The following is a 13632-nucleotide window of genomic DNA, read 5'->3' as shown; positions in this document are numbered from 1 at the left end:
ATCCCTTGAATCAGATTTGTTGCATTGCTAGATAAGATATCACCGTCAACTGGAAAATCCCAATTCCATTCGTGATTTACCATCACAAGAAGACTAAGCTTAGCTTCCACAAGGGACTCGAAATTAACAATTGTATACCCATCCGGGACATAATCAAGGTAGTCTAAGTAGGTAAGACTTGGAGTATCAAAAGTAATGTACTGAGGATCAGGCCCATCAAAACCTGTCAGTGCACGACCAATTGTAAGTCTTTCAAGACTTTGACTAGACACGATTCCAGACCAATCCCAAGTTTCCCAGTACATGCCATCGATGGTTAGTTCCTTAAGCACAGGGCAAGCCAAAAGAAACGCCTTGAACGCACAATCAGCAGGATTACAGAACCGAACGGAGTCAAGAACGAGAGTCTCAAGCGCTGGTAGCAAAGCGTTCTCAGGGAGAACAGTGATAACAATGTCCATCCCTAGTTTCAGCTTAATGAGTGTCTTGCACGCAAAGATCTCCGAAGGCAACGTATATCCATTATTACCCTTTATGCGCAGTTCAAGATCCATGACCATGACACCACGATGATTTAACACATCACGTAGCCAGTGGTGGAAACGATCTGGATCAATACCCCTTTCAGATTTCAAAGAGAATCTCCTTATGCACGTAGTAGTTTCCAGCCGAGCCAATGCCTCACTCACAAGATCCGTGAAAGTCCCCTGAAACTTAGCTTTGTCATCGAACTCAAGATCTGGTATGATTTTGTAGATATCCCCAAACCTCCTTGAGGTAACCAACAAAGACGCAGCATCCTTTGCAGCAAGAAGACTCACGATTCGACTAATAAGTTCATCTGGTAGATCGCTGATACGATCCATCTTCTACTCGCACTTAAACCCTAGCGAACCAATCCGTTCCAATCAAACCAGAAAATCAACGAAGATAATGAGATCTAAAATAACGATTTCGAAACTCAATCAAGAAGAAGAGAATCCAGAGAAGGAGAGTGAAGAAGAGATGAAACTGCTTCACTTCTTGAATTGATCCGAGCTTTCTTGATTAAGATCAGTAAGGTGTCTAAAAACGCTGCGTTTTTACCTTTTGATGAAAACGCATCGCTTGGATTAGTGGAAATCTTGGGCTTTTATTTGTTGTTTTAAGAAACCGTCGTGGGCTTTTCGGAAAAGCCTTTTCGTTTATAATGTGGGAAAGAATTTATTAAATCAGCAATTAAAGTCTAATTCGGATATTAACTGATAGTATAACTATAATAGTTTTATTCGGAGACTAGTTTTTGGATTATTTTTTTAAATTAATAGTAAATTAAAAATATATAGTAGTAAATATATGTATAATTATGTTTATGTAAAAAGAAAAATATCAAATAAAATATAAAGCTATAGTATTGTCTTTAAAATTACGGTAAAAATATAAAAACGTAATATTAAGAAAAAAAAATAATGATTTTAATTAAAAGTTTGTACATTAGTTATTGTAAAACATCATAAACTTTTAATTTAAATGTCTAAATAACAGAAATATATATATTTGATTTATATTTGGCTCTAAAAATAATCGGTATATACAAAATTATGCAGGAATTAATCGGGTTAGACGGTGTAATCGGATAATAAATGTTAGACGAGGATTAGTCATTAATCGAGACGGAGGGGGTGGACCTAGCAATTTTACAGGGCGTAATCGGTGCTAGGCGGGGATTTTTTAAACAGAGGTTTTAACTTTTTATTTTATTAAATTCCTGAAATTTCTCTTTTATTTTTTTTTTCTCACTCTTTCCGAGTTTTAGAATTCAACTAATTTATAAGATTTTCTTTTTACTTAAATAACTAATAAATTTCTCCATTGCTTAAGGCAGCATCTCTAGAGATTAGATATTTTAGTGTAAAGCAAAAAAATGTACTAATTGGCTTTTTTTTTTTTTTTGGTAGAAATGTACTAATTGGCTTTTGTTTTAGAACAGGATAAATCCTCCCTACCCAAAAAAAAAAAAAAATAACAGCACAAGTCCTAATTCGTTTATGAATAAATAGCCGTGTTTGGGAGTTATAAAAAAGTCCGCTCATTCAACGAAGAGATCATTAGAGATTTAGAGAGGTACAGAGATGAACAGAGATAGATGTCAAAGGAGGAAGAAGAGTGATGAGGAAGAAGGAGATGCAATCAGCAACTTACCAGAGGATCTACTTTTTCACATCTTGTCTTTCCTTTCGACAAGAGAGGCAGCTTTGACATCTGTTCTGTCCAAGAAGAGATGGCGAGACTTGTTTACATTGCTACCTAGTCTTGATTTTGATGACTCCATCTTTATGCCTTGTGTAAGTCCCGAAGAATGCCCAAGGACTAGTTTCAGAGAGTTTGTGAGCAGAGTTCTTGTACTTGAACAAGTGATCATCGTACTACAATGTGACTCCTTCATAGAGGAGGGATGTGATCGTTTTGAAGTCTCCAAGGCACTGGAGATGGCCCCGAAAGCTTCACCAAACTGCAAGCTCAAGGTTGTTAATCATTAGTTCCGATCAATCTCTCGGTAGCCAATAATACGTTGTTGTTTCTTCAAGTGCAAAGCTTTCTCCGCAACCGCAATGGTCATCTACAACATCACGTGCAAAGATCCAATCGAGTGAGGAGGGACTAATTCTACGAAGCCGTTTTGATTTTTTGATTGATTACCAAGTTGTTGTCTTGTCTTTTATTAAACCTAAATATATATTCATGTATAAAAGACAGCGCAAATCTTTTTCAAACTCGAGATAGTCCCAATTGCGTTCGACATCTGCTTTTTAGAAAGTACAATCCTGAAACTTCCACAAAAATAACCATCCGCCTTTTGATTAAATCTTTCTCACGTGGGACTGAAGTTCACATGACCATCGAAGCACACTGAGTTACAATTCACATATCATGCCTAGAAACGAGATAGAATCAGACTGAAGATTACTAGGAGAGTCCAGTTAATAAAAGATTCACAGGGAGTAACTAGAGATAAAACGTGACCAAGAATGTGCACAAACCGATTCATGTTCCACCAGACTTAAGCAACTAGGAGGACCAATGTTTGTTCTTCATGCTTGAGCTACTAGTTTTTTCAAATAAAACTGAGCTGGACCCTGCAGTTGGATGAAGCTCTCGGAAACATTTGAATATAAGCGTGGATTCTTAACTTCTCACTATCTCTTATTCTTCTCCAAGTATAAACTTTCAGCAGCTCCAGACGTGGCAACTTTCCTAAGAAATGTTTTACTTGCTGCAACCCACCAGTCGTCCCGCCATACCATAGAGTTATCTCCAAGACCTCTACTGGACATGTCAATAGACAAGAATATCCCAACAAACACTGGCAAACATAATCAGGTTCTTCAGCATTATCAGCTTCTTCAGCAAAGTGAGGTTCTTCAACATTGTCAGGTTCAAGACAGTGCAATCCACACTGCAGCAAGAGGAAGGATTTGAGATTGAAGATATATATATATATATATATATAGAAGTATACATCAGGAGGTTTTGGAAATTAATGTTTGTCGGAAATACATTGTCATACCTTGATAACAAGGGTCTTCAGTAGGCGTGGGCAAAAAAAACGGACCCGAAAACCCGAACCGGAACCGACCCGAAAATATGGACCCGAATCCGAACCCGGAACCGGTAGAATACCTTATTGGGTCCTAATCTCCTAAACCCGAAGAACCGGAACCAGAACCGAACCGAAAACCGAATGGATACCCGACAAACCCGAAATAAAATAATATACATAAAATATTAGTTATATATATATATATATTTTATAACATTTATTCAAAGATACAACTTAAAATTCAAAAATATTAGTTTTTCCTAGATTAAAATACTCAAAATAACCAAAATTATATTGAAATGTTTAGTTATATTTTTTTAAAAATTAACCAATTTTAAAATTTTTTAATTTTAATATTTAACATTAAAATTTCCGGGTAATCGGGTAAAATTCAGGTGATCGGGTTAAATTTCGGGTAATCGGGTACAAAAAAACCCGAACCCGGATGATACCCGATTTTTTCGGGTATTTATAGGTTCTGAAATTTTAGACCTGAACCGACCTGAACCCGGTAAGACCCGAACTGAACCCGAACCGATATTTTCTGTTTACCCTATTGAGTCCTAAACTCCTCTACCCGAAAAATCCGAACCCGATCCGTTCTTACTCGAATCCGACCCGAGTACCCGAATGCCCATGGCTAGTCTTCAGATTTGGAGCCTTGTTTAGCAGAAATGGAAGAAATCTCCAACAGAATCCCGCATCATCATGCGTCATAATTAAATGATGTAGCTTTTCAAATACTGGAATTGCCTCACGGAAGAAGTAAAGCATCTGAAACCAAATCAAATCAACGAGTCAACATCCTATGCACCCTAAAATGCTAGCTTTGTTCACCTATACATGCTCTATTATTGTATGAAACTGTAATTACCAACTACAAGAAATATAAAAAGAATAGTCAAAGAGAAACAATGATACACTTCTTACCTCATAAGTATAAGGAGATGATAATTCCAGGATCTGGACATTTCTTATCCCTTGAATCAGATTTGTTGCATTGCTAGACAAGATATCACCATCATCTGCAAACTCCCAATCCCATTGGCGATTTACCATCACAAGAAGATTGAGCTTAGCTTCCACAAGGGACTCGAAATTAACAATTGCATACCCATCCGGGACAAAATCACAGTAGTCTAAGTAGGTAAGACTTGGAGTATCAAAAGTAATGTACTGTGGATCAGGTCCATCAAAACCTGACAGTTCACGACCAATAGTAAGTCTTTGAAGACTTTGACTAGACATGATGCCTGACCATTCGCAAGTTTCCCAGCACACACCATCAATGATTAGTTCCTTAAGCACAGGGCAAGCCGAAAGAAACGCCTTAAACGCACAATCAACAGGGTTACAGAACCGAACGGAGTCTAAAACGAGAGTCTCAAGGCTTGGTAGCAAAGCATTCTGAGGCAGCACACTAATAACAATATCCCGCCCTAGTTTCAGCTTTTTGAGTGTCTTGCAAGTGAAGAACTCTAAAGGCAATTTATTATATCTATAACCACCATATATACAAATTTCAATATCCATGACACCACGATGATTTAACACATCACGTAGCCAGTGGTTGATACGATCTGGATCAAGACCCCTTTCAGATTTTAAAGAGAACCTCCTTATGCACGTATTAGTTTCCAGCCGAGCCATTGCTTCACTAACGAAATCCGTGAAAGTCCCATGAAACTTAGATGTGTCATCGAACACAAGATCTGGTATGATGGTATAGAGATTCCCAAACATCCTTGAGGTAACCAACAAAGACGCAGCATCCTTTGCAGCAACAAAACTCACGATTAGCCTAATAATTTCATCTGGTAGATCGCTTATGATATGATCCATCTTCTTGGACTTTAAAACCCTAGCGAACCAATCCGTTCCAATCAAACCACAAACTCAATGAAGATGATGAAATCCACAAGCACGATTTTAGAACAAAAGATTAAGTAAGAACTTAATCTATGAAACCCAGAGAGAGAGATGGAGAGTGAAGGTAGAACTAGAGAAGAAACTGCTTCATTTCTTCTTGTTACGTTCTAGATCAACAAGGTTTGCATACTTTCTAAAAAACGCTGCGTTTTTGCCTTTTGATGAAAAATTGAAAACGCTAAGGGTTAGATAAAGGGCCTTTTGCTGTTTTCTTAATTCGTGGGCTTTCCATTTTTGGGGCCATAATTCAGCATTACCCTTAACATGAATGGGAAGAAAGTGAACCTCCATTCCATACAAAAATAACCAAAAATCTAAAGAAGCAGCAATAAGCCAATAACATAACCAAAAATTTCAGTCTCACTTATGGATGGGGAACTGATGTGAATGTATTGAGTGATTTAGATGAGTAATAGAACCACTTGCCTGAATTGTTCGAAATCAGCAATGGGGTCTTTGCATCGACGGTTAAGCTTCTTGCCTGAGTTGTTTTTGTAACGAGCTGTTCCACAGAATCTCCAAAAAGAAATGCAAAAAAACCCATCAACTAATATCCCATATATAAAAAAACATAACTCTTGTCTAAAACAGCAAAACATTCAGATGAGAGTTGACGAAACACCAACAATAATTACCTTTTTCTCGTTGTGGAGTTTCTCCTCAAATCAGATGTGAATTGAAGAAATGCCATGAAAACAACGTCCTCTTCTGACCATCACCTGCAAAGACACGAAAACATGTAATTCCACCAGATATTTATTACTCATCAACAATGCTTGGTTGAGGGATAAAACTTGAAACAGAAGAAAATAAAATCATGATAAGGATCTTGAGTTTACTTACAGAGGTTTTATCCGTTCTTGTTGTTGTTGAGAGAATCTACGTTAATCAATGATGAGGAGGAAAGAGTTTCAATTATGCAGTGAGATTACGAGTGAACCATGTTGATTTTGTAACAATTTGGCTTACCTGTCTCGATTTTTCATCATCTAGCTTTTGCCTTTCGAGAACTTTATTTCCCTGCAGTGAAGCAATAAATGCACAAAAAAACTATTACAAGAGGAACGTGAAACAGAATGTAATCTCTGATGGAAGGTATTTAGTACTATTTTACCTTGAATTATGGCAGATGTGGTGTACTTGTTTGTGGTGAAGGCAAAAGCTGGAGCTATGGAGTGAAGAGCTTGCTGATTTTGAAACAATAATTGGCTCACCTGTCTTGATTTTGCTTTGCGATGACTTTGATTTGATGAACCATGATAAGGATCTCTTAATAAGTGTTTACTTACAGAGGATTTTTCCCATTGTTGTTGTTGTTGTTGCCTTGTTGTTGGGCCGGTCATCCCTAAAATTGTACATGCGAAGAAAGAGTGAACCATAGTTATATATCTCCATCATCTAGAGAAGCAACAAAGGACCAATGAAAATATAGGATTTTGAGATTACTTACAGAGCAAGAAGAGGCTTTTTCTATCGTTAGGTCATCATCTAGCTTTTGCCTTTGTGATGGCTTTGATTTTCCTGAAAATAATTAGTGCTATTTTCAACACTTCTTTCCCTGCAGTGAAAGAAGGGAATCAACACATTAAAAAACGAAATGAACACATTAAAATCAATGAAGAAGACGAAAGAGTTTCAGCCATACAGTGAGATCATGCTGATTTTGTAACAATTTAGCTCACCTGTCTTGATTTTGCATCATCTAGCTTTGCCTTTATATAGCTTTATTTTCCTGGATCAGTTTGGTAGAGCTAGCTATGTTTTTAGAACTCGTTTCCCTGCAGTGAGGCAATAAACGCACAAAAATACAAAAACAAAAACTATTACAAGAGGAACGTGAAACAAGACTTGGATATCAGAATTATTAATTAAGAATGTACCTTTTCACAATTTTCTGATGACTGTCACTGGCTTGAGACAGCTGTGACTGGTTTTTTGGCCTGAGTGCAGACGGATACCTCAGCAGATTAACCATCTTTCTAGCAGTTTGCAGCTTCTTAAGGTCAGTTAGACAAGGAAAACAGCACTATCCTAGAACTTAATCAAAACAAAACAAAAATGTTAAAAGGAATCAGAGAGTACCTCAATTGTTTATTACCTGTGGAAGGGAATTGTTGCATGAGGCAATGACAAGTACCTTTTTGTTCAAAATCAAAAAAGTTCTGGTTTGAAGTGCCTTGTCGAGTTCCACTTCAGTAGCACCTTCTTGTCTGACAAACACAAAAACAAAACAAAAGGATTACTGGTTGAGGGAGATAGATAAGCTTGAAACAGAAGAAAATAAAGAAAAGCAGAGAGGATTTTGAGATGACTTACAGAGCAATAAGAAGATGATTATGTTCCATCGATTGATCCAAAATACATCATCATCTAGAGAAGCAGCAAACAAGAAAGCCAAAAAAATATCAGTCTCACATATGGATGGGGAACTACTGAAGCGAACATATTGAGTGATTTTGTTGAGTAATGGAACGACTTGCCTGACTTGTTGGAAAACAACAACGAGCTTCTTCTCTCCTCCGGTGATGACTTGTTTTTGTGGAAGGCTGTTTCACAGAATCTCCAAAAGAAACAACAAAAGTCATGTTTAAGAAAGCAAAACATTCAGATGAGAGTTGAAGAAACACACAGTAAGCCCCAAGAATATATACTTTTTGTTGAAGAAGAAAGACACGAAAACAATACTTCCACCAGATATTATTCATCTTGGATTCTGACTTCTGAGAGTAGAGAATGAATAAAAGAGAAAGATAGATTATTATTGGTTGAGGGATCATAAAACTTGAAACAGATGGAAATAATATCATGATGATAAGGATCTCAAAGTGTTTACTTACAGAGAATTTTCCCATTGTTGGTGACTTGCTGTTGGGCCGGTCGTCCCTAAAATTATACATGCCAAGAAAGAGAGTGAACCATATTATATATTTTATCTCCATCATCAAGACAAGAGAAGTAACAAATAAAACAATGAAAAGAACTCAAGATTGACGTTGTTACCGTAAGGCGAAGGTTTTTGTTTTTGTTTGGTTCTGAATCTTCTTCATTCTTCAAACCATAGCATATCTCCTATCTGCAAAGAAGAAGCTTCGTTAAAAAAAACCAGCCTAAGTGAAAACAAATTCGAGGAAGCGGACCAAGACAAAGAGACAAAATCTCAGTCACATTCCCATCTAAAATTGAAACAAAAGAAAATTGGAGGAAGTGGAAAAGACAAAGATATATATATATATATATATATATATACCTTTCAATCGATCAGTTTGATGTTGTTAGTACTGTAAGAACACGCCGTCGACCGTTTTTGTTCTGAATCTACTTCGTACGTCCTTGAGAAAATCTGAGTCATGGTCCTGGTTGGAACACGAACACAGACACAGACACTGATTCGTTTCACCCAAAAAGAAACAACAAACTCATTAATTAAGATCCCACTTACGAAAAAAGGAAACCCTTCTTTCAAAAGCAAAACATCGGCAAATCGATTCATAGGGTTTAGAAAAAATACCTCTGACTTGCTTTGCTCTCTTGTCGCCTTTGCTGAATCAGATTGGTACTGCTAGCTACGTTTTTAACACTCGTTTACCTTTCAATCGATCAGTTTGATGTTGTTTTACTGTAAGAACACGCCGCCGACCGTTTTTGTGTTCTGAATCTACTACTTCGCTCTCACCTCGCCATTAGAATCAATCGAACGGTCTCTCATCTCTCTCTATCTCGCTCTCTTTCACTCTCTGAAGTCTGAAGAGTCTGTGTTCTAATTTTGATTTCTCTCAGGATTAACTAAAACAAGATTATGAGAGCAAGTATTTATAAACAGAGAGGAGGCCTTAAAGAAAAAGAGGAAATTATTAATTAAAAAAAAACAAAAGGAAACAATCTTACGACATCGTTTTGGAAGATTGTCAGAGTTAATTCGATGGGTAGTGTCAGTGACGAAGGGTATCTTTAATTGGAGTGATAGATCCAATATGATTTGGCTGACGAGTAGTAATAGTAAGATTAGAATTTAGTTCTACCTTAACGGGCCGTTTAAAAGAAAGAAACACGATTTTTAAAGTTTAATTTAAAAAGAAGAATTCAGACACGGAGAGTGAACAAATTGCGTCATTTTTTCTTGAATTAATCTCAACTTTCAAAACGCATCGTTTGGATAAGTAAAAAGCAGTGGGCCTTTATTTTGTAAAGTCGTAGGCTTTTCCTCTATTAATGATACTATTTTAAACCAGCAAATTTAATTTTACTTTAAATTTGTTTTTTTTAATTAAACTCCATTTAGGTATGTGGATAACTATATATAAGTTTTGTAAATTTGTGAGAGGAGAGCTTATTGTGAAGAATCAGACAAGTCTTATCGGAAGTCTTCCTAAATTATGTCCTTTGTGGGTTCCAGTTCCTTTTTTTTAATGATGGAAACGAGTTTTTATGATATATGTTTTGTAGTTGATAGGTTAGACTTAGATCTTTGTCTTCGAGTAAGAATGTGACATCTTTCTTTAAGTTTTTTTTTTCACAACCTCTCTCGAATGTGCTTTGTTTCTCTTGTCTTCGAGTAAGAATGTGACATCTTTCTTTGGCTGACGAGTAGTAGTTAAGATTAGGATTTAGTTCTACGTAAACGGGCCGTTTAGAAGAAAGAAACACGATTTTTAGAGCTTAATCTAGAAAGAAGAACTCAGACACGGAGAGTGAACAAAGTGCCTCATTTTTTCTTGAATCATTCCCAACTTTCAAAACGCATCGTTTGGATAAGTGAAAAGCAGTGGGCCTTTATTTTGTAAAGTCGTGGGCTTTTCCTCTATTAATGATACTATTTTAAACCAGCAAATTTATTATTACTTTTAATTTTTTTTTAATTAAACTCAATTCAGGTATGTGGATAACTGTAANTTCAAAAGCAAAACATCGGCAAATCGATTCATAGGGTTTAGAAAAAATACCTCTGACTTGCTTTGCTCTCTTGTCGCCTTTGCTGAATCAGATTGGTACTGCTAGCTACGTTTTTAACACTCGTTTACCTTTCAATCGATCAGTTTGATGTTGTTTTACTGTAAGAACACGCCGCCGACCGTTTTTGTGTTCTGAATCTACTACTTCGCTCTCACCTCGCCATTAGAATCAATCGAACGGTCTCTCATCTCTCTCTATCTCGCTCTCTTTCACTCTCTGAAGTCTGAAGAGTCTGTGTTCTAATTTTGATTTCTCTCAGGATTAACTAAAACAAGATTATGAGAGCAAGTATTTATAAACAGAGAGGAGGCCTTAAAGAAAAAGAGGAAATTATTAATTAAAAAAAAACAAAAGGAAACAATCTTACGACATCGTTTTGGAAGATTGTCAGAGTTAATTCGATGGGTAGTGTCAGTGACGAAGGGTATCTTTAATTGGAGTGATAGATCCAATATGATTTGGCTGACGAGTAGTAATAGTAAGATTAGAATTTAGTTCTACCTTAACGGGCCGTTTAAAAGAAAGAAACACGATTTTTAAAGTTTAATTTAAAAAGAAGAATTCAGACACGGAGAGTGAACAAATTGCGTCATTTTTTCTTGAATTAATCTCAACTTTCAAAACGCATCGTTTGGATAAGTAAAAAGCAGTGGGCCTTTATTTTGTAAAGTCGTAGGCTTTTCCTCTATTAATGATACTATTTTAAACCAGCAAATTTAATTTTACTTTAAATTTGTTTTTTTTAATTAAACTCCATTTAGGTATGTGGATAACTATATATAAGTTTTGTAAATTTGTGAGAGGAGAGCTTATTGTGAAGAATCAGACAAGTCTTATCGGAAGTCTTCCTAAATTATGTCCTTTGTGGGTTCCAGTTCCTTTTTTTTAATGATGGAAACGAGTTTTTATGATATATGTTTTGTAGTTGATAGGTTAGACTTAGATCTTTGTCTTCGAGTAAGAATGTGACATCTTTCTTTAAGTTTTTTTTTTCACAACCTCTCTCGAATGTGCTTTGTTTCTCTTGTCTTCGAGTAAGAATGTGACATCTTTCTTTGGCTGACGAGTAGTAGTTAAGATTAGGATTTAGTTCTACGTAAACGGGCCGTTTAGAAGAAAGAAACACGATTTTTAGAGCTTAATCTAGAAAGAAGAACTCAGACACGGAGAGTGAACAAAGTGCCTCATTTTTTCTTGAATCATTCCCAACTTTCAAAACGCATCGTTTGGATAAGTGAAAAGCAGTGGGCCTTTATTTTGTAAAGTCGTGGGCTTTTCCTCTATTAATGATACTATTTTAAACCAGCAAATTTATTATTACTTTTAATTTTTTTTTAATTAAACTCAATTCAGGTATGTGGATAACTGTAAATAAGTTTTGTAAATTTGTGAGAGGAGAGCTTATTGTGAAGAATCAGACAAGTCTTATCGGAAGTCTTCCTATGTTATGTCCTTTGTGAGTTCCAGATCCTTTTTTTTTTAATTATGGAAACGAGTTTTTATGATATATGTTTTGTAGTTGGTAGGTTAGACTTAGATCTTTGTCTTCGAGTAAGAATGTGACATCTTTCTTTAAGTTTTTTTTCACGACCTCTCTCGAATGTGCTTTGTTTCTCTTGTCTTCGAGTAAGAATGTGACATCTTTCTTTGGCTGACGAGTTGTAGTTAAGATTAGGATTTAGTTCTACGTTAACGGGTCGTTTAGAAGAAACACGATTTTTAGAGTTTAATCTAGAAAGAAGAACTCAGACACGGAGAGTGAACAAATTGCCTCATTTTTTCTTGAATCAATCCCAACTTTCAAAACGCACCGTTTGGATAAGTGAAAAGCAGTGGGATTTTATTTTGTAAAGCCGTGGGCTTTTCCTCTATTAATGATACTATTTTAAATTTTGAAAATTTATTTTTACTTTAATTTTTTTTTTAATTAAACTCAATTTAGGTATGTGGATAACTGTATATAAGGTTTGTAAATTTGTGAGAGGAGAGCTTATTGTGAAGAATCAGACAAGTCTTATCGGAAGTCTTCCTATATTATGTCCTTTGTGGGTTCAAGTTCCTTTTTTTAATGATGGAAACGAGTTTTTATGATATATGTTTTGTAGTTGATAGGTTAGACTTAGATCTTTGTCTTCGAGTAAGAATGTGACATCTTTCTTTAAGTTTTTTTTCACGACCTCTCTCGAATGTGCTTTGTTTCTCTTGTCTTCGAGTAAGAATGTGACATCTTTCTTTGGCTGACGAGTTGTAGTTAAGATTAGGATTTAGTTATACGTTAACGGGTCGTTTAGAAGAAACACGATTTTTAGAGTTTAATCTAGAAAGAAGAACTCAGACACGGAGAGTGAACAAATTGCCTCATTTTTTCTTGAATCAATCCCAACTTTCAAAACGCACCATTTGGATAAGTGAAAAGCAGTGGGCTTTTATTTTGTAAAGTCGTGGGCTTTTCCTCTATTAATGATACTATTTTAAATTTTGCAAATTTATTTTTACTTTAAATTTTTTTTTTAATTAAACTCAATTCAGGTATGTGGATAACTTAATATAAGTTTTGTAAATTTGTGAGAGGAGAGCTTATTGTGAAGAATCAGACAAGTCTTATCGGAAGTCTTCCTATATTATGTCCTTTGTGGGTTCAAGTTCCTTTTTTTTAATGATGGAAACGAGTTTTTATGATATATGTTTTGTAGTTGGTAGGTTAGACTTAGATCTTTGTCTTCGAGTAAGAATGTGACATCTTTCTTTAAGTTTTTTTTCACGACCTCTCTCGAATGTGCTTTGTTTCTCTTGTCTTCGAGTAAGAATGTGACATCTTTCTTTGGCTGACGAGTTGTAGTTAAGATTAGGATTTAGTTCTACGTTAACGGGCCGTTTAGAAGAAACACGATTTTTAGAGTTTAATCTAGAAAGAAGAACTCAGACACGGAGAGTGAACAAATTGCCTCATTTTTTCTTGAATCAATCCCAACTTTCAAAACGCACCATTTGGATAAGTGAAAAGCAGTGGGCTTTTATTTTGTAAAGTCGTGGACTTTTCCTCTATTAATGATACTATTTTAAATTTTGCAAATTTATTTTTACTTTAAATTTTTTTTTTTAATTAAACTCAATTCAGGTATGTGGATAACTGTAAATAAGTTTTGTAAATTTGTGAGAGGAGAGCTTATTGT

General features: G+C 35.6%; 3 protein-coding genes and 1 long non-coding RNA gene across 10 annotated transcripts; 1 reads left to right on the top strand and 3 right to left on the bottom strand.

Annotated features, from left to right (window-relative positions):
* On the bottom strand, positions 46–866 carry LOC104784173 (F-box/LRR-repeat protein At3g58980-like). The gene is made up of 2 exons (XM_010509233.1): positions 139–866; positions 46–49 (listed from the first exon to the last, which is right to left on the bottom strand). The coding sequence occupies exons 1-2, from the start codon at positions 864–866 to the stop codon at positions 46–48; spliced, it is 732 nt and encodes a 243-aa protein (XP_010507535.1).
* Positions 2112–2519, top strand: LOC104784171 (F-box/LRR-repeat protein At3g58900-like). The gene has a single exon (XM_010509232.1). The coding sequence runs from the start codon at positions 2112–2114 to the stop codon at positions 2517–2519; it is 408 nt and encodes a 135-aa protein (XP_010507534.1).
* LOC109132585 lies at positions 2761–3818 on the bottom strand. Its single transcript, XR_002037609.1, has 2 exons — positions 3548–3818; positions 2761–3436 (listed from the first exon to the last, which is right to left on the bottom strand). It is a non-coding gene; the product is annotated as an uncharacterized LOC109132585 (long non-coding RNA).
* On the bottom strand, positions 3876–10724 carry LOC104781807 (F-box/LRR-repeat protein At3g58980-like). Of its 7 annotated transcripts, none has more exons than XM_019244883.1 (17): positions 9018–9292; positions 8757–8892; positions 8510–8582; positions 8347–8392; positions 8161–8229; positions 7995–8069; positions 7826–7879; positions 7390–7719; positions 7192–7287; positions 6960–7067; positions 6799–6854; positions 6624–6723; positions 6479–6529; positions 6353–6388; positions 6145–6228; positions 4511–6025; positions 3876–4354 (listed from the first exon to the last, which is right to left on the bottom strand). In XM_019244883.1, exons 16-17 carry the CDS (start codon positions 5420–5422, stop codon positions 4184–4186), a joined length of 1083 nt encoding a protein of 360 aa, XP_019100428.1. In that variant the 5' UTR covers positions 5423–6025; positions 6145–6228; positions 6353–6388; positions 6479–6529; positions 6624–6723; positions 6799–6854; positions 6960–7067; positions 7192–7287; positions 7390–7719; positions 7826–7879; positions 7995–8069; positions 8161–8229; positions 8347–8392; positions 8510–8582; positions 8757–8892; positions 9018–9292; the 3' UTR covers positions 3876–4183. The 7 variants fall into 7 exon arrangements, with proteins under 7 accessions (XP_019100428.1, XP_019100426.1, XP_019100429.1 ...); XM_019244881.1 differs by having other exon boundaries at positions 6624–6854; positions 7390–7488; positions 7592–7719; XM_019244884.1 differs by having other exon boundaries at positions 6624–6854; positions 7390–7488; positions 7608–7719.

Source organism: Camelina sativa, chromosome 4, assembly GCF_000633955.1.
Source record: "Camelina sativa cultivar DH55 chromosome 4, Cs, whole genome shotgun sequence".
In the NCBI taxonomy this organism is placed as follows: Eukaryota; Viridiplantae; Streptophyta; class Magnoliopsida; order Brassicales; family Brassicaceae; genus Camelina; species Camelina sativa.
This window is presented reverse-complemented; position numbering and strand designations above follow the sequence as displayed.

What these genes read in the sequence shown, in the direction of transcription:
- LOC104784173 (XM_010509233.1), bottom strand. Translation starts at nt 866, where the DNA reads ATGGATCGTATCAGCGATCTACCAGATGAACTTATTAGTCGAATCGTG.
- LOC104784171 (XM_010509232.1), top strand. Translation starts at nt 2,112, where the DNA reads ATGAACAGAGATAGATGTCAAAGGAGGAAGAAGAGTGATGAGGAAGAA.
- LOC104781807 (XM_019244879.1), bottom strand. Translation starts at nt 5,422, where the DNA reads ATGGATCATATCATAAGCGATCTACCAGATGAAATTATTAGGCTAATC. An exon ending in CATCTCCTTATACTTATGAG is followed by an intron (nt 4,355 to 4,510) that starts GTAAGAAGTGTA and finishes ATTTGGTTTCAG; the next exon opens with ATGCTTTACTTCTTCCGTGA.